General features: G+C 46.1%; 1 protein-coding gene across 3 annotated transcripts in view; it reads left to right on the plus strand.

Annotated features, from left to right (window-relative positions):
* Positions 1-22425, plus strand: part of KDSR (3-ketodihydrosphingosine reductase) — a 42916-nt gene extending 20491 nt beyond the window's left edge. The window contains exons 7-11 of one of the 3 annotated variants that reach the window (XR_004277941.1): positions 3964-4047; positions 6964-7047; positions 9988-10089; positions 14293-14495; positions 18498-22425. Coding sequence is in view for 1 of the 3 variants with exons in the window: in XM_032309788.1 (XP_032165679.1) it covers positions 3964-4047; positions 6964-7047; positions 9988-10089; positions 14293-14412 (390 nt within the window). In the remaining 2 variants the exon portion in view is untranslated. Of the gene's footprint in view, positions 1-3963; positions 4048-6963; positions 7048-9987; positions 10090-14292; positions 18165-18497 lie in introns of those variants that run through there. The other 2 variants (XR_004277940.1, XM_032309788.1) reach the window with 2 other exon arrangements.
* Positions 22426-23061: the final 636 nt, after the last annotated feature.

The following is a 23061-nucleotide window of genomic DNA, read 5'->3' on the forward strand; positions in this document are numbered from 1 at the left end:
CCCAATTTCCTTTTTATTAAATGGCTTAAAACTCTTAATCAATAATAGGGCATTATAATGTTTAGCTAATGAGGCCTGTGTGGTTGTGAAATTTCAAAACAAGAATATCAGTATTTCTTTTGAAATGTTTACTTTGAAAATCCTTTTGCAAATAACCACTTGATTTCTAGAACGGTTTGTGAGGTATATGGGCAGACGTGGTTACGTCACCTTAATAGATACAGGAATGTGGAATCTTCAGTAGTTCATGGAATTGCTCAAAGTGGCATCGTTATTTTGCAATAAAAATAGTAACCAATTCCTTGCCTCCCCGAAGTCCTCTGCCTGTCTGCCATGGTAGCTGATGTGTCTGTACTTCAGGTCAGAAGTTGCCGGATTCGTCTGGCTAGTAGTCTCAGCCGTTCACTTTGGTCTCAGACACCTGCTAAGGAAATGGCTATTTTAGAAATGAAAAATCTGCTTATTAAGGCTTTTTGTTCCTAAGTCTTGTCTTGCAGAGCTTCTCCAGGATTTGCTCATTGAGGGCAAAGTGTGTAATCTAGGTGGCCTGGTTTCACTTCGGGTAGAATGGGATGTTCCTAAAGAAGAGGGAAAGGAAGTGAGTTGCTAGTAGAGTCCCCAAAGCCTCTTTGGGATAAGTCTGTTTCACACGCTGCTCGTAGCTAGTTTGAACTTGAAGGCTGCTTGACTTTGGTCCATATTTAGACTCCATGAAAAATGTCCCCGTGTAAACACAAAATTAACATGTACCACGAGGGAAATAAATTCAATAATCAAAATCCAGTTTTATTTATAGCAGACTTGCATCAAAACCATTGTTTCCCTACAAACGTTCGGTGCTGGTTTTGGAAACCTGGCTAATTCCATTGACTTTGCCAGGGTGGTTGTGTTTTCTGGGCATGAAACAGACCTTATCTAGAATTGCTCAGGCTCTAAGTACTTTCTGATAATCCTTTCTGGTTTAATTAACTCTTAAGCCTTCCTGTCAACCCCATCCTTTGCCCACAAACTGAAGTAGGACTCTAGAAATGTTTTGTGTACAATGAATAAGTTTGAAAGAATGCTTTTTTGTATTTTTTGGTCTTTCTTTTTTTTCTTTAACTCAGTCTTTCAGGTATTAAATGTAAGATTTAAAGATTCTAAAAGGTAATTTTTTTGGAAAGCAGATTTTTTTTTTTTTAAAGATTTATTTATTTGAGAGAGAGAGAGACAGCACAGAGGTAGAAGGAAAGGCAGGCTCCCCACTGAGCAGGGAGCCTGAGGTGGGACTTGATCCCAGGACCCTGGAATCATGACCTGAGCTGAAGGCAGATGATTAGCAGTCTGAGCCACCCAGGCGCCCCTGACATGGGTCACAGCCAAAGATGTAGTAGCAGAGACCAGGTAAAATCTTCCCTCCAAGGCCATCTTTTCCCACAGTGTGAAAAGGAAGCTGAAGCTGACCTTCTGGAACTTTCCCTCCACAGCTCTGCTCCTCTCTCCAACACCCCCCCCCACCTTCGTTTCGCTGGAATTAGGAACTACACATTGTAGGTGGGATTATTTTGATGATAAATTGGTTCTCGAGCAGAGGGTTGGCCTTCTGGTTGAAATGGAGACCAGGGAGGAGGAAGAAACCAATAAAGGGACGGTAGGGGCGGAGTGGGAGGACAGAGAACCGTCAGCAGGAATGAGGACAAACGCACAGTGGTGAGGTAAGCAGGGGAATCAGCCAGTGAGGGCCCGGCCCATTAATTCTTAGAGAAAGTGGTGATCTCTGGGAGTCAGCATTGTCTTAGCCAGAACACGTGAGGCCAAATTAATCGCCTTTCCTTTTCTGCTGGGGTTATGGGGTTAGTTGATTAAAGCAAAGTGATGATATAGTTTGGTGGATTTTGATTTTTACCAATTATTTGACCCAGAGTTTTGGGTCAACTAAGTCAAATAAGTCAAATAAGTAAGCTCCACAAGGGCAGAGACTCTGTCTGAGTTGCTGACATCGTATCCTCATTCATAAGCCAATACTGGCACACAGTAGGTGCTCAATACGTGTGTGTTGGATGGAGAAATAAAATGATTGGGTGATTAGCCACTGGAGGTATTCAGCCGTGGGTGGAGAGAGTCATTGTGCTTCATGATGGTAGGGATGTCAGCAGCTCCCGGAAAGGGAAGGGACTGGTTTCTCCCCGCCCTGACAGTCTGTGCCCACCCCGGGATGAAGCTGTTCTGGAGGGCCGTGTCAGCCCTTCGGCAGCTCAGCCGTAACCTTGAATCTGAGAAACACGGTTCTGATGAACTGTCTCCTATTAGCTTAGGCCACAGTCCTTATGTGTCGCAGGAGGAAGGGGCACAGAAGCAGCGGAGAAACGACCGTGTCCCAGCAGAGTCGGCCTCAGGCTTCCTAGGGGCTGGTTACCGCCTCTTGGCTTTTGGGGGGTATTTTTGTCTGGTGTGTGCACCACAGAGGGCAAGGCCGTGGGAGACAGATTTTAAAGTCACTGTCTCAAAAACAAGTGGAAGAGAAATCGCTTGCTCATCAACCTCACAGCCTGGCCTGGATCCAGAGCTATTTATGAGCGTAGCTGGGCCTTGAAGCCGCGCGCCCCATCCGTGCTGAGCGAACGAGCTCTCGCACGGCCCCGGTGCGCTGGAGCTCGGCCAGCAGAGACATCACCCTCGGCTGGCGTGCCCGTCAGGGTGGCCGGCCGGGATCTGCTGCCTGCATGCTTCTCCTGACCCTTCCAGCAGCTCCCGCAGGCTTAGAACGCTGCCTCACAGAGGGACCCCGGGAGAAAAAGGCCCGTGTGAAAAGATGGGGCCCCGGGATGCTCTGAGAGGCTGTTGTGTGAGGAAGCGGTCTTGTCACTCCTCAGCCCCCGTGAGGTACGTGGGGGCCTCCCCACCACCAGCTGCCTGTCCACTCTCAGCTCCCCTCGGTGTTGTCCTGGGGCCGAACAGTGAGCCAGCAGCGAGTCCAGGGGCAGCAGTTTTGATGGTATGAACTGTCGCCCTTCGAGCCATTAAGAATCGGGGCCAGATGAGAGTGTGGAGCAGGGCTGCTGACGGGCAGGATCTTTGGGAGGGTGTGTCCTGGCTGACTAGTGGGAGAATCTTCTGGAGTCTTCTTGTTCGGGGCGTGTTGATGAGTAGAGAATTTCAGTGGAGGCCTGGTGGTGAGATAAACAAGCCTAAGAGCCCGCCGTTAAGCTGGGGAAGGAGTTTCTGCATCTAAGTAAGGATGAGGTGGCCTTGGGAGAGGTGCTTGGCCGGTCTGGCCCAGGACTCACCAGGGGGAGAATCCTGTTGGCTGGTTCTGCGGTGGAGGGCAGAGTAACTTCTGATGCCCTCGTGGGCGGAGCCTGGTTGCCTGGGGAGTTTTTGATCAGGCCAACGTCTCAGGGATCCATCTACTTCTCAGCTGGGGTCTGGGGGGCACAAGAAGGGCCTAGGGAGAGGGTTTTGAGTGATCTTCATGTATTTTGTCGATGAAATCAGTAAGAGTTTCAGAGGCAGCCGTTGAGGAAGCCAGATTTGCAGTCTGATGGCGGAGGAGCAGACCCGTCCCACTGGCTGGCATGCAAGGCCCGAGTGCTGTCGGGGTTGGGGAGGGGCAAGGATAGACTGCCTTTCAGCCGCTGGCCTTCCTCCTGGACCGCCCCCAGGGCCTCACCTGAGCCGCAGGGTGGGCAAAACTTAGAAGGAGTTGAATCTCTGTACCTCGGGGCCAGCCGCCTTCTGAAGGAGAAGTTGTTGGGGCGGGCTTTTTGCCTTTCTTCCTAAATGATCTTCGTGGAGCGGAGTTTTCGGATCCCATGAGGGCTGGTTCTCCACCTGCAGAATCACCCTGCTGGTCTTGCCAGCTTCTGAGAGAGTCAGGGAGGTCATCTGTCGCATGTGCCCCCGGCAGTCAGTGCAGGAAAATAAGGGAAGAAGCGAGATCATACTTTGTTTACTGAAGGGACACGTTTCGTTTCTGAAATGCAGGTGAAGCCATACAACGTCTATGTCACAGTTGCCTACCCGCCAGACACAGACACCCCTGGGTTCGCAGAAGAAAACAAAACCAAGGTAAGTGTTTGCCGGTGTCTGTTTTGATGTTATAAACCCCTTTCCCAATTTTCTGACTTTCCGCCCATCAGCCTGGAGTCATTTTCATCAGTCAGAAAATTGACTGATTTTCAACTCATGTGCTAGGTAGACGTGTCTGGACTTTCTGGACCTTCCATGTGGGGTCTTAGAGAACACAGCCTGTATTTCCCAAGGCCATGACTTTTGCTAATAATCTTCAAGGGCTTACTTAATTAATAAGGTATTTTCTTGGTGAGGTTGAGTATGGCCTGTATTTTTAACTAACGAGTTGATGTTCCTTAACAATAATATTCTTTCCTCTGAACTTAAACACCTGATTGCTGATCCTGACTTAGCATTTCAGAAATGGATCTTAGGATTCCCTCATTCTCCCTCATTAACTTCTCAGCTCCTTGCCTGGTGCCCAGCGTCTGCCCAGTGCTCAGGCCAGTAACGGAGAAGCCAGCCTTGGTCCTTCTCCCACACCACTCACCCGCTTGACCACACATCCTCTTGGCTCTCCTCTCCCAACTTATCCTGAGTTGGACCTTTTTTAAAAGCAAAGCATAACAAAACAAAACTGCGATTATCAGGACTAGCCTCACACCGATTATCAGGACTAGCCTCACACCGCCTCTTCACACGGGGGCCTGTAATCCTTTCAAAGAGTAAGTCAAGTCTTGTCACTGCCCTGTTCAACCCCCTCTTGTGCAAAAACAAAAACAAAAAGACCCTTCTTGTGCAGCACAGTCTAATAGAATTCTCTAGAATGGAAATGTTCTGTGTCTGCACTCTCCAATATGGTAGTCACATTGTGGCTCTTAAACACTTGAAATGTGGCTAGTGGGACTCCCCATCATAAAACTGAATTTTTTTTAAAGGTTTTATTTATTTTTTTGACAGAGACACAGGGAGAAAGGGAACAGAGCAGGGGGAGTGGGAGAGGGAGAAGCAGGCTTCAGGCTTCCTGCTGAGCAGGGAGCCTGATGTGGCTCTGGATCCCAGGACCCCAGGATCATAACCTGAGCCGAAGTGGATGCTTAATGACTGAGCCACCAGGGAGTCCCCCCCTTGCTTCTTTCTGTCTCTGTACAGACTTCTCCCTGAGAGGCCTTCCCTGATGCTCTGTATCTCAAAGGTCACTCCCTTGGAATATTCACCTTCCTGTCCTCTGGCTTTATTTTTCTTTATAATGCTTATTGCCACTGGACATTTACATTATATGCAAGGACAGTCCTGCTGAGCTGAATGCAAACTTCGTGCTTTGTTCAAAGGAGCCTCTTCTTTAGCCTAGATGTGCTGTAGGCACCCTGCCAGCAGAGGAAGTGAGTGGAGAAGGGAATGGATCAGAACTTACTGCCTTGAATGGGCGCGGGTTGGTTTTCTTCTCCTTTATACCAGTGCTTAGTAAGTGTGAGGCTCTGCGGCATAAAAATTGGCACTTATGCACCATAGACTGTCTATTTGCAAAGAAATGTCTACGATTTAGATGTCTACTTCTAAATCGTAGACATCCCTTTTCATTTCTCTTTGGCTCTGCCTCTTAAGATTACAACTATTTCAAAGAAGTAAATTTAAGCCAAATGCCCTGTGTTAGAATAAGCAGGGGTCTGCTAAGCAGATTTGCAACATTTGGTAACAGTCTTTTTGTTGGAAGCCAAAGCTGACAAGGAGTGGTGATTTCCCTGTGAAGATTGGATTTTGATGTTAAGTTGGGTTTTTTCCCTCTAGCAATAGTGTTGAGCTGACTTCTTGGGATAAATCAAACCGTGTGTTGGTGTGTAAGCCCTGTAGGGGGCGCCATAGTGCTTTAAAATCTAATGCGTGTGTGGCCGGGTTGTGCCAGACTGGTCTGGAAGAAGGGACAGGCCCTTTCAGAAGAGTTCTTTTTTGAATTCAGGTTCATCAAGACATATTTGACTTTTATGAAGTGCTATGCTTTTCTAATTTAAGAAAATACATCCTGTGCTTTTATTTTAATATTCTCAAGCCTACATGGTAAATAAAAGTTACAGTTTCCTGCCTTTAGTTTTCAAATGTCTAATTGAAATTCCCTTTTAAAGAATTTCTGAGCACATGTTCATGTCACTGTAAAGAAGATTTTACAAAGAAAAAAAAAGAAAGAAAAAAAGACCTTGTCCACAAGGAACTTAGGAGGCAAAGTGCAAATACACTTGTAGCTGTAATATCTATTAAGGCAGAAATATGCAGAGATGAGAGGAGAAAGAATTCAGGTAAGAATTCAGGAAAGGCTTTTGAACTAGGTGGCTGCCTTTCACCACCTCGGATTTGGGGTTCTGATACAGCAGTCCGACAATGAACCCCCAGCCATGCCTGGAGGGCCCTCGATGTTTTCTGTCCCATCTCCTTGTTACCTCCTCTGCGGGTCTTTTAAGACACAGCTGTGTTGTTGAGCAGGGGCTGGGCTGGGGCTCGCTCTGCCCAGGGCCTCAGCTCCGTCCACATGTCAGTCCTTTGCTGGCCTGGAATGTGGTTGCAACGGTGATGCTGGTCATAAGGCAGACTTGCTGAGGGCGCGTGGTCCAGGCTCTGTGTGAACACTGGCGCTCAGGTGTCTGCCTGGGAGTTGAGGATGCCCCCAGCCTTGCAGCAGTGACGTGGTCTCATGCCAGCTTTGCTGGTCATCGCTGGAGCCGAGACCACGCATTGCCCCACGGAGAGCGGCAAGGGCCTCCTTGTTTCACTCCAGCCACCGGGGTGAATTATATGCAGTGACCAGGTAGAAACTGGTAGAATCCAGACGGACCTGATTCTTGATTTGAGTAGGAATCTGCTCAAAGGTAGAAAGCTGGAATTCTTTATGAAGTAGGGGAGAGACGGGTGTAAGAATGATTTGTTCTTGAATTTAATGGGTGATAATGGGATTGATAAGCCTGTTCTTTTTTCCCCGTTTAGCCTTTGGAGACTCGCCTGATTTCAGAGACTGTATCTGTTTGCAAACCAGAGCAAGTGGCCAAACAAATTGTTAAAGACGCCATAGTAAGTACAATTCTTGTTTTCTTTCTTAATGGTTGTAGCACTAGATTTCTGAAAAGAAATAGTGTGTTTGTCCCAGAGCTTATTTCACAACATAAATTACTGTGTCTTTCTGGTCTGCTTCATATGTAATGTTGGACTCTGGTCTTCTTCCCTGGGATACTTTATTGATTCCATGTTGATTCGGAGGCTCCTAGAAACTAATTATACATTTAACCTTAGGAACGGATTGATGACTAAGGATGCCGGGGAACTATGGTTCTCTCAGAAGAACACGAGACTTCCTGTGTGTGTAAATGGTGTGTCCTAGATCCTGTCAGGGGCCTGCTGCCTTCTTGTGGCTTTCCCACAGCACTTGACGTTAGAGATTGGTTTTAGGCACTTTATTAAATGCTGGACTTGTTGATGAAGGATTTTTTTTCTTTGACCTTCCTGCTTCCCAGGATCATTTTTGCAAATGTTCACTGACAAGGCTGTGTGCCCAGGCCCACTGGGGCACCATCCTGTCCCCCACTTATGAGCATCCAGGCTATGAGTTTTTCTGGAGTCAAAAGTGGTATCTGTGGAAACCACGTGCCTGCCATTTTGTGGAACCCACAAACGAGCCCCACAGCCTTCTGATGACATCCTGTGAACCTGCCCCCAGCACAACATGCACTAATGAGGGGTGTCGGTGAGCGTTAGGTCTACACTGCAGGTAGGAAGTTTGAGGACCCTCGGAATGAGGTGTCAGTGAGCCATGCAGCTGCCGTGAGGCCCGCACGTGCTGCGTAGCCCGGGCGAGGACTGAGTGGGATTCAGGAGACACCGGCTCTGGGGAGATACATGCACTCGCTGGAAGCACCGGGCGCCGCCTGTGTTCAGAGGCCTAGAAAGACGGTCCTGGAGGGTGAGGGTTGTGTTTCCTGCTTCCCCCAGATCAGAACAAACACACTCAGGGTTTTCAGTGATCCGAAGTAGCTGTTTGTATCTCGGTAGGATTCGTCTAGTCCGGTGGTTTTCAAACTTCATTTCTTGACCACTTTACACACGAAACTGGTGACAGGCCCAGAGATGTCTTTCCACGTGTGTGTTTATCCATGGTGGCCATGTGAGAAGTTGAAACTGCATAATCTTTTTTTTTAAGATATTATATATTTATTTGAGGGAGAGAGAGATAGCACAAGGAGGGGGAGCAACAGGCAGAGGCAGAGGGAGAAGCAGGCTCCCCAGTGAGCAGGGAGTCCGATGCGGGACTTGATCCCGGGACCCCCAGGATCATGACCTGAGCCAAAGGCAGATGCTCAACCAACTGAGCCACGTTGGTGCCCCAAAACTTCATGATCTAAAAAAATATTTACTTATTAATCCATTTAAAATAGCCACAGTAAACCTATTACACTTTAATGGGATCTTTCTACAATAGTAATTTTCCAAGACAAAACTTCATTGAGAAGAGTGCCTTTGTATTACATTTCACCAGTCTCTTTAATGTTTGTGTTAATCGAAGACAGCTGGATTCCCATTGCTGCTTCCACTTTCAGTCGGCTGTCATCTGTTTTTTGGAGTGAAGGTTATATCCCTTAGACAGATAAGTAGTTAGTAAAGGGAGGGATATTTAATGGACTTTTCAGATAACTGTGGACGTTTTTCTTTGATATTAAACCCAAACTGGGTGAATAATAGTTTCTTAAAGGTTAATTACCGTGTGGAATTGGAAACTACATTAATGAACTGTTTTGTTCTCTGTTACATTAAATTCCGTTGGTCTTTGCACTCTGCATGTTTTGTACCCATTCATGATTTTGTAACATTATGCATTAGTCATTTGGAAAATATGGGTTCACTGAGTTATCAGAAAAATTGTATCCATTCATATTACTGCTGGTCTGATCATGAAAGTCTACATATTACAAAGCTGACAATCTCACAGTGGCAGATAGGTTTTCACAAGTCTTAATTTTTTCCTTGAAAGCTCAAATTTTTAACACTGATTATAAAGGCTGCCAATTCTCCTTGAAGTGACAGGCTCATTTTATTCATTTTCCACAAAATGTCTTCCAAATACCCAAGTCTGAATAACCGTAGGTTAAGTTTCATAACTTAAACAGTGGGAGGAGGGCCTTTCTGCAGGGCAGCTGTCCGCCTTGGGGACGGAACCCAGTACAAGGCACTGGGTGTGTATTCTCTTTTTGACTCCTAGAGTATTAAGAAGACTTGCCCATTAGAGTGGAGATTTAATAAAATGATTAATTTTATTGCTCTGTCAAGAACACTTTAAAGCAAAACTGACCTTTTAAAATCTTTGAAAGATTTTTAAAAAATTCCCTTTACTTATCGCTGCAAGTGTGTGTGGCCATGGAGGGGTGCCGCTCCTGTGATTGGTGCTAATGGGGCAGCCGTTTTGCCCATCAGTGCAAATGTCAGTGAAAAGGCATTTAAGGTCTTAGTATTATTACGACAGTCATTTTGTCCTCTTGGGTCCCCTGAAAGGGTCTCAGGACCCCAGCCGTTCTTGGACCTACATTTTGAGAATGCCCTGCGTAGCCATTCTGGCCCATCGGCTGAGGCCACATTCGTTTACGAGCTTTGACATAGCTTGCTACCTTCTCATGCTGCCTAAAGTGGACGTGCTTCATTGTTTCTGCTTTTTCAATTTTATTTATTTATTTAATTATTTATTTTTTGAGAGAGAGTGTGCAGGTGTGCTCTGATGCGAGCAAGCAGGGGCGAGGCAGAGGGAGAGGGAGAGAGGGAACCTTAAGCGGGTTCCTCTCCCATTGTGTCTGTTGCCCCACGCGGGGCTCAGGCTCACGACCCTGAGATCCTGACCTGAGCTCAGATCGGAAGTTGGACGCCCCACTGCCTGAGCCACTCAGGCGCCCCGCACACTTCGTGGTCTCTGATGTGCTGATTCCTCTCCTGGTTATGACTGTTGCCTCTTTTCTCCTCCTTCTGTTTCAGCAAGGGAATTTTAACAGCTCCATTGGCTCCGACGGGTACATGCTGTCGTCCCTGACCTGTGGAATGGCTCCGGTAACTTCTATTACTGAAGGGCTCCAGCAGGTGAGCTGTGCTTGTAACCAGGCAGACGGACAGACAGACACACAGTGCCTCTCGTTAAAACCCAGTGAGCAAAGGCTAACAGAAGACTTGGCCACTTTATCTGCGGGTGTGAAGTTGATTCTCTTGCTGTGGCCGCGATGAGAAAGTAGGACATAGTGAAGGACAGCAGCTGAGGGGTTCAGAGAGGGGAGAAGTGTCCTGTGCTCTGGCCCCGTGGAGGTAGAGGGGTACGCCGTCTCTGCTCTCGGGGCGTTCACTCGGGTTCTCTTGTGAGAACCGCAGGTGTTTGCGGTAGAGTGAGGTAGGGTACCGGGCATCAGACCAGAACCCCCCTTCCAGGGGAGTCAGGTCACAGGCAGCCATGCTCAGGGAGGTACAAGTCAAGGGTTCACCACAGACCGTCCTCTCACCCACGCTCTGGCTCATCCAGCCACCGAGAAGTGAGCCGCTCGTCGGTGCGCCCGGTGCCGTGTCGGCTGCTGCAGACTCGGGGCAGCCTCCGCAGCCTCCGGGCTCACGGTCTAGTGGGAGTGATGGGCAGAAGTGCTACTAACGCAGCGTGACAGGACCAGAGCGGTCCCCGAGGGCTGGCTCTGCGCGGCCCCGATGAGGGCTGGCGGAGCGTAGGCGGAGGGCCGGGAGGCTGCCTGGAGGGGCGCTGCCCGCACTGTTGGGGAGTTTATGACCAAGTCCTGAGCTTTGTGTGGTCGGCCGTGTCCAGACTGGACAGCCGGAGGACTTGGTGTGGGCTTGCTCCACTCTTCTGTTCCATGACTTGGCTGACTCTCTCTTAGAGGTAGACGCTGTGTTCCGTGTAAGCTCTCCGAGGGCAGCCCCTTACAGCCCGTGCCTGGCACATAGCGGGGGCCTCAGGTCAGCACGTTCTGTGTAGCCATCTCGTCCCCTCTCCTACTTCCACATGCGTGACGCCCGACAGAAGACTTCAGCCCATAGCTGTTCCGTCCGCTGCAGTTCTGTATAAATTTCCCTGAGGTGTTTTCCCTGGGCTGCGACCTCCCATCCCCACTTCCACATGCCTGCGATGAAGCTCTGTTCCCCAGCATGCCGCCCCCACCTCCCCATCACCGAGCCTGTGCTGCCTCTGTGATCGGGGTCCATGTTCATGTCCACTCAAGGCTTGACGAGGAAGCGCTGTCATCCTGGACCCCGTCCTGCCCCTCATGTGAGGGGTCAGGTCTGTCTCTCCTCTGACTCCCCAGCTTTCCCAGCCCCGCTGCTGCTCCCCTGGGTCAGGCCTGGGACACTGCGGTCACCTTTCCGCTTGGGTCTCATGCTCTGAGTCAGACGGTCACCTGGGAGCATATGGGCCCGTCAAATGTTTCGTGTGGTTCATCTGGTATATAAGTGTGCAGGTTGACATGAAATGGTTTTAAAATTAGATGTCCGTGAAAAGTCAGATGTTTCATGGAAAATCAGAAGGCCCAACAGCACACGGTCCGCATTCTCCCCTGACAGTAATCACGGGGACAGGTGGCAGCCACTCCTGTTATACGGGACATGGCCCCCCTCCCCGTGGCCTTACAGCACCCTGTCCCAGGTCCGGGTGCATCCGAGAGCCCTCACATTTCCATGCCCCTTTTTCCAAACCGTATAACCCACCCTGCAGGGCAGCCCTTGGCAGCTCCCCAGGCGCACTGACGTAAAGCTTCCGCTCCATCACGTGGCATAGCCCTCTGACCTTCGACCTTGCTCACCTTCCTACCCCTCCTCCTCTTCCCATGACTTCACGTCTGCCCCCATCCCAGCCTTCCTCTGTCTGACCAACTTCTAGTCTTCCTTCAGGTCTCACCTTAAGCGTTGCTTTTCCCAGAAAACTCCAAAACTGTTCAATTCCTTAGACTTAACTATTTTAGCATTTTGGTGTGCTGTGTTCTCATTGCTTTTTCTTGATTTTGTTCCTTTCTTTTTTTCTTTTTTTTTTTTAATAATAGACTTTATTTTTCAGGGCAGTTTTATGTTGATAGGAAATTTGAGTTGAAATATGGAGTTCCCATACACCCGCCTCTTCCTGAGCCCACAGACTCCCCCGTTACTAGCACCGTGCATTGGCGTGGCACGTCGGCACAGGTGATGAGCCGGTAGGCAGATGTCATTATTAATGGAAGTCCATGGTTTACATTAGGGTTTACTCTTGGTGTCACATGACCTTCTTGTGGGTTTTGACAAGTGTGCACTGCCATGGACGTCTGGTGCCACATGTCCACCGTCCCCCTGTATAACATGGAGTCATTCCCCAGCCCACACATTCACCCGTGCTCCTCCTGGTCGTCCTTCCCTCCTCCTCCTGAGCCCCTGGCAATCACTGAGCTCGTCACTGTCCCTGTCGTTCTGCCTTTTTCCAGCTTCCCTTTGGTTCTTTCATTTTTCAAAGTTATCCTTACATACCCTTCAGAGGACCGGTGTTTTCAAGGCTCTGTGCGAACAACAGTGGCCCCCCTTTGGCCTTCTCGGACGTAGCCACACTGTTCTGTGGCCTGGGCCTCCACGTGTCCATCTAGAGTGTAAACTTACGTGGCCGCCTCCACGTCTCCCTCCAGAGCATGTCCAGAGTGTAGACTTACGTGGCCGCCTCCACGGATTTCTCAGCTTGGGGTCAGGCATGGGCTTCCTCCAAAAAAGAGGAGGATTCAGCTCTTCCTCACGCCCTCTCCCTTCCGTCTGCAGCCGCCTCTCCTCCGTTCCCGCCCTCCCTTTTTACTTACATTATGATTCTGGTCAGATCTGTATTTGAGATTATCACTGTTACAGCTACGCCAGTGCTCTTCACAGCTGAACTCCGTATTATACATAATTAATTTTCCTTTCTTGTATAACCTTTTGTTTTCCCTGAAACTGTTACTGGCTTTTTTCTATGTATTAATAATGACAGTCTTCATTTCCTTTCAGAAATATCAGACATTCTATCAGTTTTCCCTTCTGGAAGCAATCCTTCCTGGAGCCTTCTGAGCTACCCGTCAGGACACACTGTCCCATGTCTGGGGTCTCCTCTGCCTGTCATCTGCTTTGGGGGTCCCCTGCCTCCTGTGTCACACGATATTCCCTTTCTTTATTGACCCCTTAATGTGGCTTTTTTAGTCTTCTAGTGCTTTTCCGAAAAAGGGCCCACGGGAGGCAGCATTTGAGAACTAGTGTATTTGAAAATGGTTTTCTTTGTAGTTCTGTGTCTGGAAAAAAATTCCAGTCAGAGGTGTTGCCGTGAGAGTGTGTGGACAAGAATCCTGGTGGTTAATGGACATCCCCTGTCTCCGCCTAATGCAGTCATTGTCCTCCCCAAGTTGGTCGTCTTTCTAATTATCGAAGAAGCTTGTGGAAGGCAGGCCCTATGTCTTTCTGCTACGGTGGTAGCACTTAGAATAGGGTCTGACTTTTCTGTTCAGAACATAAGTCTTTTTTTTTTTTTTAAAGATTTTATTTATTTGACAGAGATCACAAGTAGGCAGAGAGGCAGGCAGAGAGAGAATGGGGGAAACAGGCTCCCTGCTGAGCAGAGAGCCCGATGTGGGGCTCCATCCCAGGACCCTGGGATCATGACCTGAGCCAAAGGCAGAGGCTTTAACCCACTGAGCCACCCAGGCGCCCCTAGGACATAAGTCTTAAACCAGAAAGCCTTGATGACAGTTTGGGTATTGGGGATGCCAGAGTGGATATTCTCTAGCTATTAGAACCCAAGGACTGCTAAGAATACCTAATTTGCTTTTTGTATAATACCTAATTTGCTTTTTGTTTAATTTGAATTGGGCAAACATTCGGCTGTTCTAACTCTGACAGGCACATGACGTCCAGGGGCGCAAAGTGGACAGCTTCTGTCCTCTGTGCTCTCCTGATGCTTACAGAGTTATTTTATTTTATTTTAAAGATTTTATTTATTTGAGAGAAAAAGAAGAGAGAGAGCAGGGAGGAGGGGCCGTGGGAGAGGGAGAAGCAGACTCCCGGCTGAGCAGGGAGTCCGACTCGGGGGACGTGGGACTCAATCCCAGGACCCTGAGATATGACCTGAGCCAAAGGCAGACATGTAACCCACGGAGCCACCCAGGCGCCCCAGTTCGGGAGTTTTCATCATCCTTGGAGCAGATTAGAAGACATGTCTTCGAAACTCTTTATGGGAGAGGACCTTGAAAGCCGCTGAGGTGAGGTGCGGCCCTGTGCTGTGGGACGAGCTCGGGGTCTCTCTGTGTCTCGCAGGTGGTCACCATGGGCCTCTTCCGCACCATCGCGCTGTTTTACCTCGGAAGCTTCGACAGCATCGTGCGTCGCTGCATGATGCAGAGAGCAAAATCGGAAATTGCAGACAAAACTGACTAATCCGTATCCCTGGGGAAAAGACTGTTTCTAAATAACTGAACAGCTTGCTGCTAAAAGGGACCCGGTTTTTGGCCTACAGACACGTATGTATCGCTTTTGAATATGTGAGATGGGACCAGTGCTCTTCCGAAACCTGGCTGCGGGCAAGGGGAGAGGCGTGCGGCGCGGGTGATGTTATTAACACTATGCAAATACGGAGCAGGAGACCCGTGGTTCTCGGGGGCGGGAGGTGATGACCCTGTGGGAACGAACAGCATGTGAGCAGGGTGAAGACCGTGATTCCAGAATGATCATTTACATGTGTCTATTTATTCTTTTTTTTCCCCCTCTATTGAGATTAAGTCCAGAAATGTACCTTATGATATGTAAGATGCAGCCTTGGGCACTTTTTTTAACCTTCCACGATAGGCAATTTATGGGTTTCTGGGGCTCCCCCCCCCACCTTTGGTCTTTTTAACATGGTGTATTTTACTCAAGAGGAGTTTTACACATTGCGGGCAAGTCTGAGTGTGTGATGATGTCCCTGACTCACAGGCTTCTGGTGGCCGCTCGGGGCTTCTCTCTCTCTTTGATCCCATAACCGTACAGGGGGATGAGGGAGAGCAGTGCAGGCAAGGGCAGGGGAGCGCGATTTTCCTGTAGGAAAAAGAGTGATTTCTTGTCTTCTTTAGACTCGAATGCGTAGAGCACTTTTTGTTTTTCATTCACGGGGAAAGGCAGCCTCCTAAAATGTTTTCTGAAGAGAAATAAAATCTTAGAAGCTTAAAAGTTTACAATTTCTTCAACAGCCACGAGGACGCGGAGCTCACCCATCCCATTAGAGTGTCTTGTCATTCTTCCCGTCTCTCCCTCCTGTTTTCCTGATCCTGCTATAATATTTTTATATATAAAAAAAAGACTAGTTGAAGTTTTTTGACTTGACTTTTTAAATTAACTCATGAATTAATTAAAACAGGTGAAAAAAATTAAAAAGCGTGACATTCTTCTGGTAGCATATATGTAGCTTTTACGAAAGGCTGATGATCGTATATTTACATTTTCCTCGTTAAGAGAAAGAAGATAGGACAAGGCCGATTTTGAAGATACTCATTTTCGAAAGAAAATGATCACCCATTCTTTCTGTGACTCCCATTTAATCGGAAAACCGTCTCTGCACACCACGTTAAGGAAGCCCAGTCATCACTCCCACAGCATAAGCCCTGGGATCCTCTCGGCCCCGTGAATGTTGTTTTCACATCACAGGCTCTGTTGCTCAGTTAGTGGATTTCCACAATAAGTGCCTCTCATAGGTTTTGGCCAACATTCCCTGCTTCATCCTGTCACTGTGTGTGCTCCCTACTTAGGGACAGTCCCCTTCATCGTAATGCTACGCCTCCTCCTTCTGCACACACAGTGTGCATATACTGTGCATACAAAAGATCAAAGGCCTAAAAATTACAGCGAACCTTTATTTGCTCTTGAGTTTTTGAACCTCTTGACTTTAAGATGACTTAATTTTTTTAAAGTGAGATATTTAATGGCTTTAATCCTTGGCATCCTTTTAATGAGGATCTGAGAATGGCATATTTTAACACTGACAAAGATCGAAGAAATTATTTAATATAGAAGTTGCTTGGAATGACTTCATTGCAGTTTGTGGGGGTGGGTGGATGCCATAAGAGTTTCATGAATCTCTCTGTCTTCTGTAGCCCTCGTTTGCAAACTACATTAGGTCATACCTCACAGCCTCTTAAGATAGAATAATGGCTCTATTTCCCTAATTCGCAGAAAACAGTTACACATTAATGCCTGGCTATTTCTCACTTTTATTTTTTCTGGTGAATGTTCCTTGTTGGCACCTCCAACTGCTGGTCCAGATGAAAATCTAGCCCAAGATGGTGTCTCGTTTAGTATGATAATTGGACCACAGTTACTTCCGTAGACGTTGTCCATGTTTCCTTGTAATCTGTACTGTCACCTCCAGGTAATCTGCTCCCTGAACAAATTTAAGAGCCCCCGTTCTATGGTGGGAGATCCTTTCCTCAAATCTGTTGTAGCTCGGGCATGAGAGCAGATTTTGTGGAGATCATATCATCAAGGAATGGGCTTCTTTGTCAGACGAGTTAAAGGGCCAAAGCTCCGTATCCACAAAACTTTGAAAACTAAGTTGTTGGGGTTTTTTCCCCCTCTTTTCCTAAATTTGGTGCCATTCTTCATTTGATAGTAAAACCTGACTTGAACTGATGTTAGAGTTTTGATTTATCCATTTTATGGACTCTTCATTAATTTTTCCCAAAGAAACAATGACTTTGATTCTAGGTATTGCCCTAGATTCTACGGACACGTTTTGAATATCCGGCATATGCCCCACATCACCTTTTTCCAAATCTAAAAAATTAAGAATTCTGAAATGAGTCTGGCCCGAACAGTTTGGATAAAGGATTATAGGCATTTAGCGTCACACAAAGATCTGACTTCATCCAAAACATGAAAATATTACAAAGGAAAATTCTATTTTTTATCTTTTTTGGCTCAGTTTTTGTACATTTTTTATACTGACTTGTCTTTTTTTTTTTTTTTTTTTGCTTGCTCAGGGGAATTAAAAACAACAACAATAACAACGCACACACACACAAAACCCCCTGAGTCAGATTGTTCAGGAAACTGTTGCCATTTCTTTTTTCTTTTTCTTTTTTTTTTTTTTTTAAAGGGGTCATTGATTCAACACTTTGTACTGTACCCAGAAGTGGGTGTGTCCTATCTGTGGCAGGAGTTTGATTACAATTCTGTTGAAGTGTTGGCTTTCTATTTGTGACCAACTACTGTTTATTGTGTGTGTTGGTTCCGAAGTGGTTGCCTCTGCTGGGCTGGGTTTTACTGTTTTATTATAGTGTATTTGTGAGTATATTTATTTAAAAAACACTGAATGTCGTTCATCCATAGAAATTCCAAAATATGTTCAAGGACCCTCTATAATTAGAAAGATATAAGATATAACCCCCATTTCTTTTTACAAAAACAAAGTCCAGCAAATTGTTCTTTTCTGTTATTTTTTAAAATTTAATTTTCACAACTGAAAAGAGAAAAAATGAAAAATACTGTCAATAATGGCTTCTTTGCATTAATACTTACATGTGTTCAGTTAGAAATCTGCTGGTTAAACCATATATCACTGATTCTTAGAAGCGAACTTTGGGAGTGCATTTCTAATATTTAGATGATAAAAGCATTTTGGAAATAGTAGCTTCAATTCGAAGAATTGTATGTCTTTGTCTTTCTGGAAGAAGGCAATACCACGATAATTTTTTTTTTACTGAGTTTTATCATCAACAAATATAATTTTATTACCTCATGTCCTAATTTAAACATGTCTCACTCACATGAGGACACTTTTAAATATTCATAGTTTTTGACATACGATGCTTTGTATCTTTCTCATGTCCTTAGTTCTTAGTAACTCAGCTTTAGAAAGTACACTAACCATAACCTTCCATACTCTGGACTAAATCTTGTTTAGTTCAGCGCAGTGACGGCAGATTTGATATTTTGAAGAGGAGATAATAGCTATTATATTTTACACTTGCTTGATGGGACAACTCTAAAGACATTTTTAAACTGTAAGAATGCACTTGGCTATTTTGATATATATTAGAACTTGTGTTTGCTACTTTAGATGCTTTTGTGGCAAAATTGTAACCTAATTTTCATATCTTGTATTTCTGAATCACAACAAAAAATAAATGGGGAACAAGCTTTACAGATTTGAAAATGTATTTTTTTTTGAAATTTGTGTTTAAGAGTCATTTAAGCAAAACACAAATCTCTTTCATAATATTACTCTAACCTTGCCTCCTAAACATTGACAGGGCTTGATTTTGATCATTTTTTAGGAACTAATATTTTCAGAGTAAGTTACTTGGCATTCAGAGCGCCTATTCCAAATATGTTCTGTGTTTGTGTGACTCAGATATTGAGTAAAACATGAGTAAAAGGTGGTAGAAAAGAAAAGTGGTAGTAATATTTCTTAATGTAATACATTTCATATAAAAACAAATAGATTTCCCACACTTTAAACCTGCATATACTAACAATGCAATATTTCTTAGGTTCTGAAGAACACAGAAGACTGATATATAAAATAACACACCTTAATAGCCCTGTCTTTAAATGGGAAAATTTGGTTTCCATCGTGGAGAGATTCCTTGGACATCTTGGTTTACAAACTTGAGCATTCTCTAAATTTGAGCATTGTATATACCATAAGCAGCATATGATATCCCTTCTATAATTTTTGTATTTGGATGTTTAAAAAGGAGAAAAATATATATTATGTTCCACTCCTGATTTTAAGCCCTCGATTTCCCTCATTCAACATATACTTACTGAGCACGGCAGCCGGGCCCCTGGGGAACCTGCTCTGCGTAAATAGTCGGTCCCTCCCAGGTGGTGAGTACGTTGCTTCTTTCTTCCCTCCCCGCTTTCATCTCTCTGAAGGCCCTTACAAGTCTTCCTGGACTTCTTTCTTCAGCTTGGAACCTCTGGATTTTATGCCACAAATGTCTGAGTGTCGGACAATATTCTAGGCTGGGAAAGATACAGTCCCTGTCCTCCAACAAAACTAGCCCATGGCGGTCACTGTCGTGAGCGCATCACATTGAATTCATCTCAATCATGTGCTGCCCCTCAGCGGTACGCTTCATAGCCGCCTTCCGCGGAGGCACGGGCACAGAGAGGTTAAGTTACTAGTCCACGGTAGCAACTACTAAGCTATGGAGCCCTTATTCAGTTTTTGCCTATACCCTGTCCTAACCCTCTTCCAGTGGCACAAGGGGGGCTCTGAGGACCGCGCAGGGAGGTCAGGCATGGTCTCGGGGGGGGGGGGTCTGAAGATGAAACTGGAGGAATGAGGATGAATTCCTCTGAGAAGGTTCGGTGTGTTTCAGGTAGAAGAGCAGATGTGCAAAGGCAAAAGGCACGAGAGATCTTGGTGTATTCCAGAAAGCACAGAGTTAATATGGCTGCAAGAAGGGAACGCATAAGGAAAGGGGAGGGGGTACCCGGGGGGTAGATTTGCACCAGATCAAGCCATGTAGAGGAGTTGCAATGTTAGCCTCCGAAGAACTTTGGGCAGAAATATAAAATGGCCAGATTTGAGTTTTAAAAACATTATGGTGCCCCTTGAAATTCAGGGGTTGCTGAACCCTGAGCCTTGAGTAAAACCATTGTCGTTAGTTTGGAAGATCCCATATTAGACACATATTATTACGGGTTGAGTTGTGCACCCTCAAAAGATGTCATCAGTGTCTTAACCCTCAGTGCCCGTAAATGTGATCTTACTTGGAAATAGGGTCTTTACCAATATAACTGAGTTAAGATGAGGTTATTCGGTTCCTAATCCAATATGGTTGGCAACCTTACAAGAAGAGAACCCAGAGAGACATGGAGAAGGCCAAGTGACAACAGAGGCAGATCAGAGTCAGGCAGGTACATGCCCAGGCCCCCTAAGGACTGCCAGACACCACCAGAAGCTAGGAAGGGCGAGGAAAGATCTCTCCCTAGAGCCTTCAGAGGGAGCCTGGCCCAGCTGCACCTTGATTTTAGACTTCACACCTCCTGAACTGTGGGAAAATAATTGTTTCAAGCCACCTGGCTTGTGGTACTTTGTTATGGAAGCTCTAGGAGATAAAAACAGTCACCTCCGTTTCTCTAAACATGTTCATCAATAAGTAATAACCGGGAGACACTGCTCTGTGCCAAATCACGTACGAAAATAAAAGTCATTGCACAGAAGAATGTCAGTTCCTTGCCTATTTCCCCTAACACAATGGTGTTATCCCGTTGTTTGGGTCTGTGACTGCATTTTGACCCAGTGAGGGCAGTAGCCATTTGAAAAATGTAACTCCCTGTGCTTACTTCATTTCACTTATAATGCCAAGTCATGAATTTGAAGGGAAAAGAATTGCCAGGAGTATATTTCCTGCCCTTGCCTTTGTGAACCAGAAGGAAACAGGACTTGCCTGCTATCAAATTCACACAGCAGAATGATTCACCTGCAGTTTTGGCCTAGCTGCAAAGGTTGTTGCTTAATTGTTTCAAATATTTTTTGAGGTTTAGGGCCCACCGTACATGAGTTAAGTAGGTTTGGCAGTTAAACCAAGGCCTCTTGGTTTAGATTTGGTTAAAGTGTTTCCTTGTGATGACAAGGATGGTTTGAGAGCACATAGCGGACAAATCGTTTGCAATCAGTCCTATAGCAGAAGACAGGCTCTGGGGCATTAATGCACTGAGAACAGTGTTACTGTTAGTACCGAATGCTAATTGGGAATTAGTATTATAATATTATCCTATAATAATGACCAACAACAGATGCAACCCATCTGAACGCACATGAAACTGTTTAGTGTCAAGAGTTCATAATATCTGAGCTGTGTGGATTATATCGCAATAAAGCTGAAAATGATAATTTAGAAGACATTTGAAACTGGAAATTAGTATTTTGCATTGCTTGTCTGGGAGATGTTTTTTAAGCAATTCCTTTTTATGCAGCTATGTGACCTCTTTGTTCTTACCCTCTCTGGTCAGTTCATTTCTTTTATGGATGCATTCCACTTTAGTTTGTCTAAATGGCTTGGGTCATGTTTTATATTTTTAACTCACCTTATCTATTAGTCATCAGTTCCCTCTCAGTTAATGAATGGGGTTTTTGTATCCCCATTTTAAATAGTAAGACTTACTACATGCCTATATATAAAACATGTATGCCCAGATGGGAATAATGTCCTTTTTGAATTTCATAACCCTTGGAAGTGTTTCTATTTGTGATGGACGAAGAGAACTTTCTGAATGATACTGTTAAACATCAACCAGTAGGTGGCGAAAATTGGCAATAAAAAGCTTTTTGTTTGGCAGACCGGAGAATAAAGGAAAACACAGGCCTTTCAGGCTCTTGATACAATCTCCCTTCCTTGCATCTTGTTCTTTTCTCTCCCTGGTGCTACCCTACTCCGAGAATCCAGCCAGGCAAAGCTGCCAGCGGGGTAGTCCATTGGCTCTGAAAGGTAGAAGTTGTCTTGCGAAGTGAAAAGCCTATATATAGTGCCTCCAGGTGGGAGGGTGTTGGAAGGTCTCTGGCAAGGATCTGGGATTCAAACCCAGGACTCCTGGCTCTGGTCAGGTCTCCCTCAACTCCCTCCCCAATACCCAGAGACAGTTACTCCACACACTTCCTACAATACCTGCCCTCACACTTGAGGGTGTAAGCTAATAACCCAATCTGAATGGAGGAATGGTTTCACTCTTTCGATATGAAGAGAATTCAGAACATTCCTGGGGAATATATAATCTTAGTCCAGGACTACAACGCAGCCCTGTCCTGAGAACGGCTGGGGATGGCCAAGATGCCCACCCCTGAAGGGGTAAGTCTGAGAAAATCTGTCAAGTGAGGCTCTCTGGGAGCAAAGGAGAGGAAAAAAAAAAATAAGGAGGCTTTTCTTTCTCTGGGAATGGGGAATCCCGTTTCCTTCTGGGGACCCCTTTGCAGAAGTACAATCTCTTTTCCAGCTCTGTCCTCTCATTTCCTCACTCCCATGCTGGCTCACAGAAGCACGAAGGTTTTCAATTCCTCTGAAGTAATTTTGGAGGCCCAAGACAAGCTTCTGAGAAGATCCTTCAACTATCATGCTGAGGCATTAGTATAGGTCTCTACTCTTTCTGTGAGGACATAAACCCCAGGTCAGTCTATACCCAATGTTCATCTCCAGGCCAGACCCTGCATCACCACCGCCCACCCCAGCCCCACCACCACCCAGTGCCATGTCTCATGAAAAAGCAGGAAGGAGCATCTTCCTTCATTCCTTCTTGCTGGGATAAGTTTAAACGAGGCACCCATCCCTACTTGCAAGAGGTTGGCATGTTGTTTGGTTGCCTATGATAAATGGGATGGAAATAATTTATGCTTATTTTGCTCAAGAGCACATGCTTTGATTTGAGGCTAGGAACGAGACAAAATAAATGGTGTTGGAACACGTTTGTACACGTTGCCACGCTCATTTGTCACGTTTCTACGAGCGCTCTAGCCCAGCATCCCTCTCTATCTGTATTTGAGCCCTATCAGGTAAGCTGCTGGGCTTTTAGTAAACATTTGTTTTCTTGGCGCTTTATTTGCCAAAGACTTTCTGAGATGATTAAAAAAAAAAGTTAAACAAGCACAACTTGTTTGCCCTCTTGTGCTTTTCTCCTAGGGGCTGTGCAGGCTGATGAATGAAAAGACTGTGGGGCTTGCGTGTGTAATATATTTTATGTGTGTAATAGTGTGTGTGTGTACACGCGCGTTCAGATAACTTAAGCTGCAGCCATCTGGCACTGGATGCTAGGCGACTCCACAGGCCTTGGGAAACCCACCCACCCGGTGTTGGGACCTTTTTCAGGGCCTGAGAGTTACCCGGTAGCCCTCCCGCAGCGCCCAGCCCCAACCTAGTGCCAGTCCTGTCAGGGGCGGAGGCAAAACGTTTACTTGGCCATCTTCCAGCCCTCGACGTCCTCGACTCGCCCCTCACCGGCCCGCTGGGGGCTGTCTGGCCTTGGTCACGGATCGTGTCCCCAGGGTGTGTGTTCCGCCTGCACACCTAGGAAGCAACTTGAAAGTAAATACCACGCTCGAGGCTTCCCTTG

Source organism: Mustela erminea, chromosome 13, assembly GCF_009829155.1.
Source record: "Mustela erminea isolate mMusErm1 chromosome 13, mMusErm1.Pri, whole genome shotgun sequence".
NCBI classification, from domain to species: domain Eukaryota; kingdom Metazoa; phylum Chordata; class Mammalia; order Carnivora; family Mustelidae; genus Mustela; species Mustela erminea.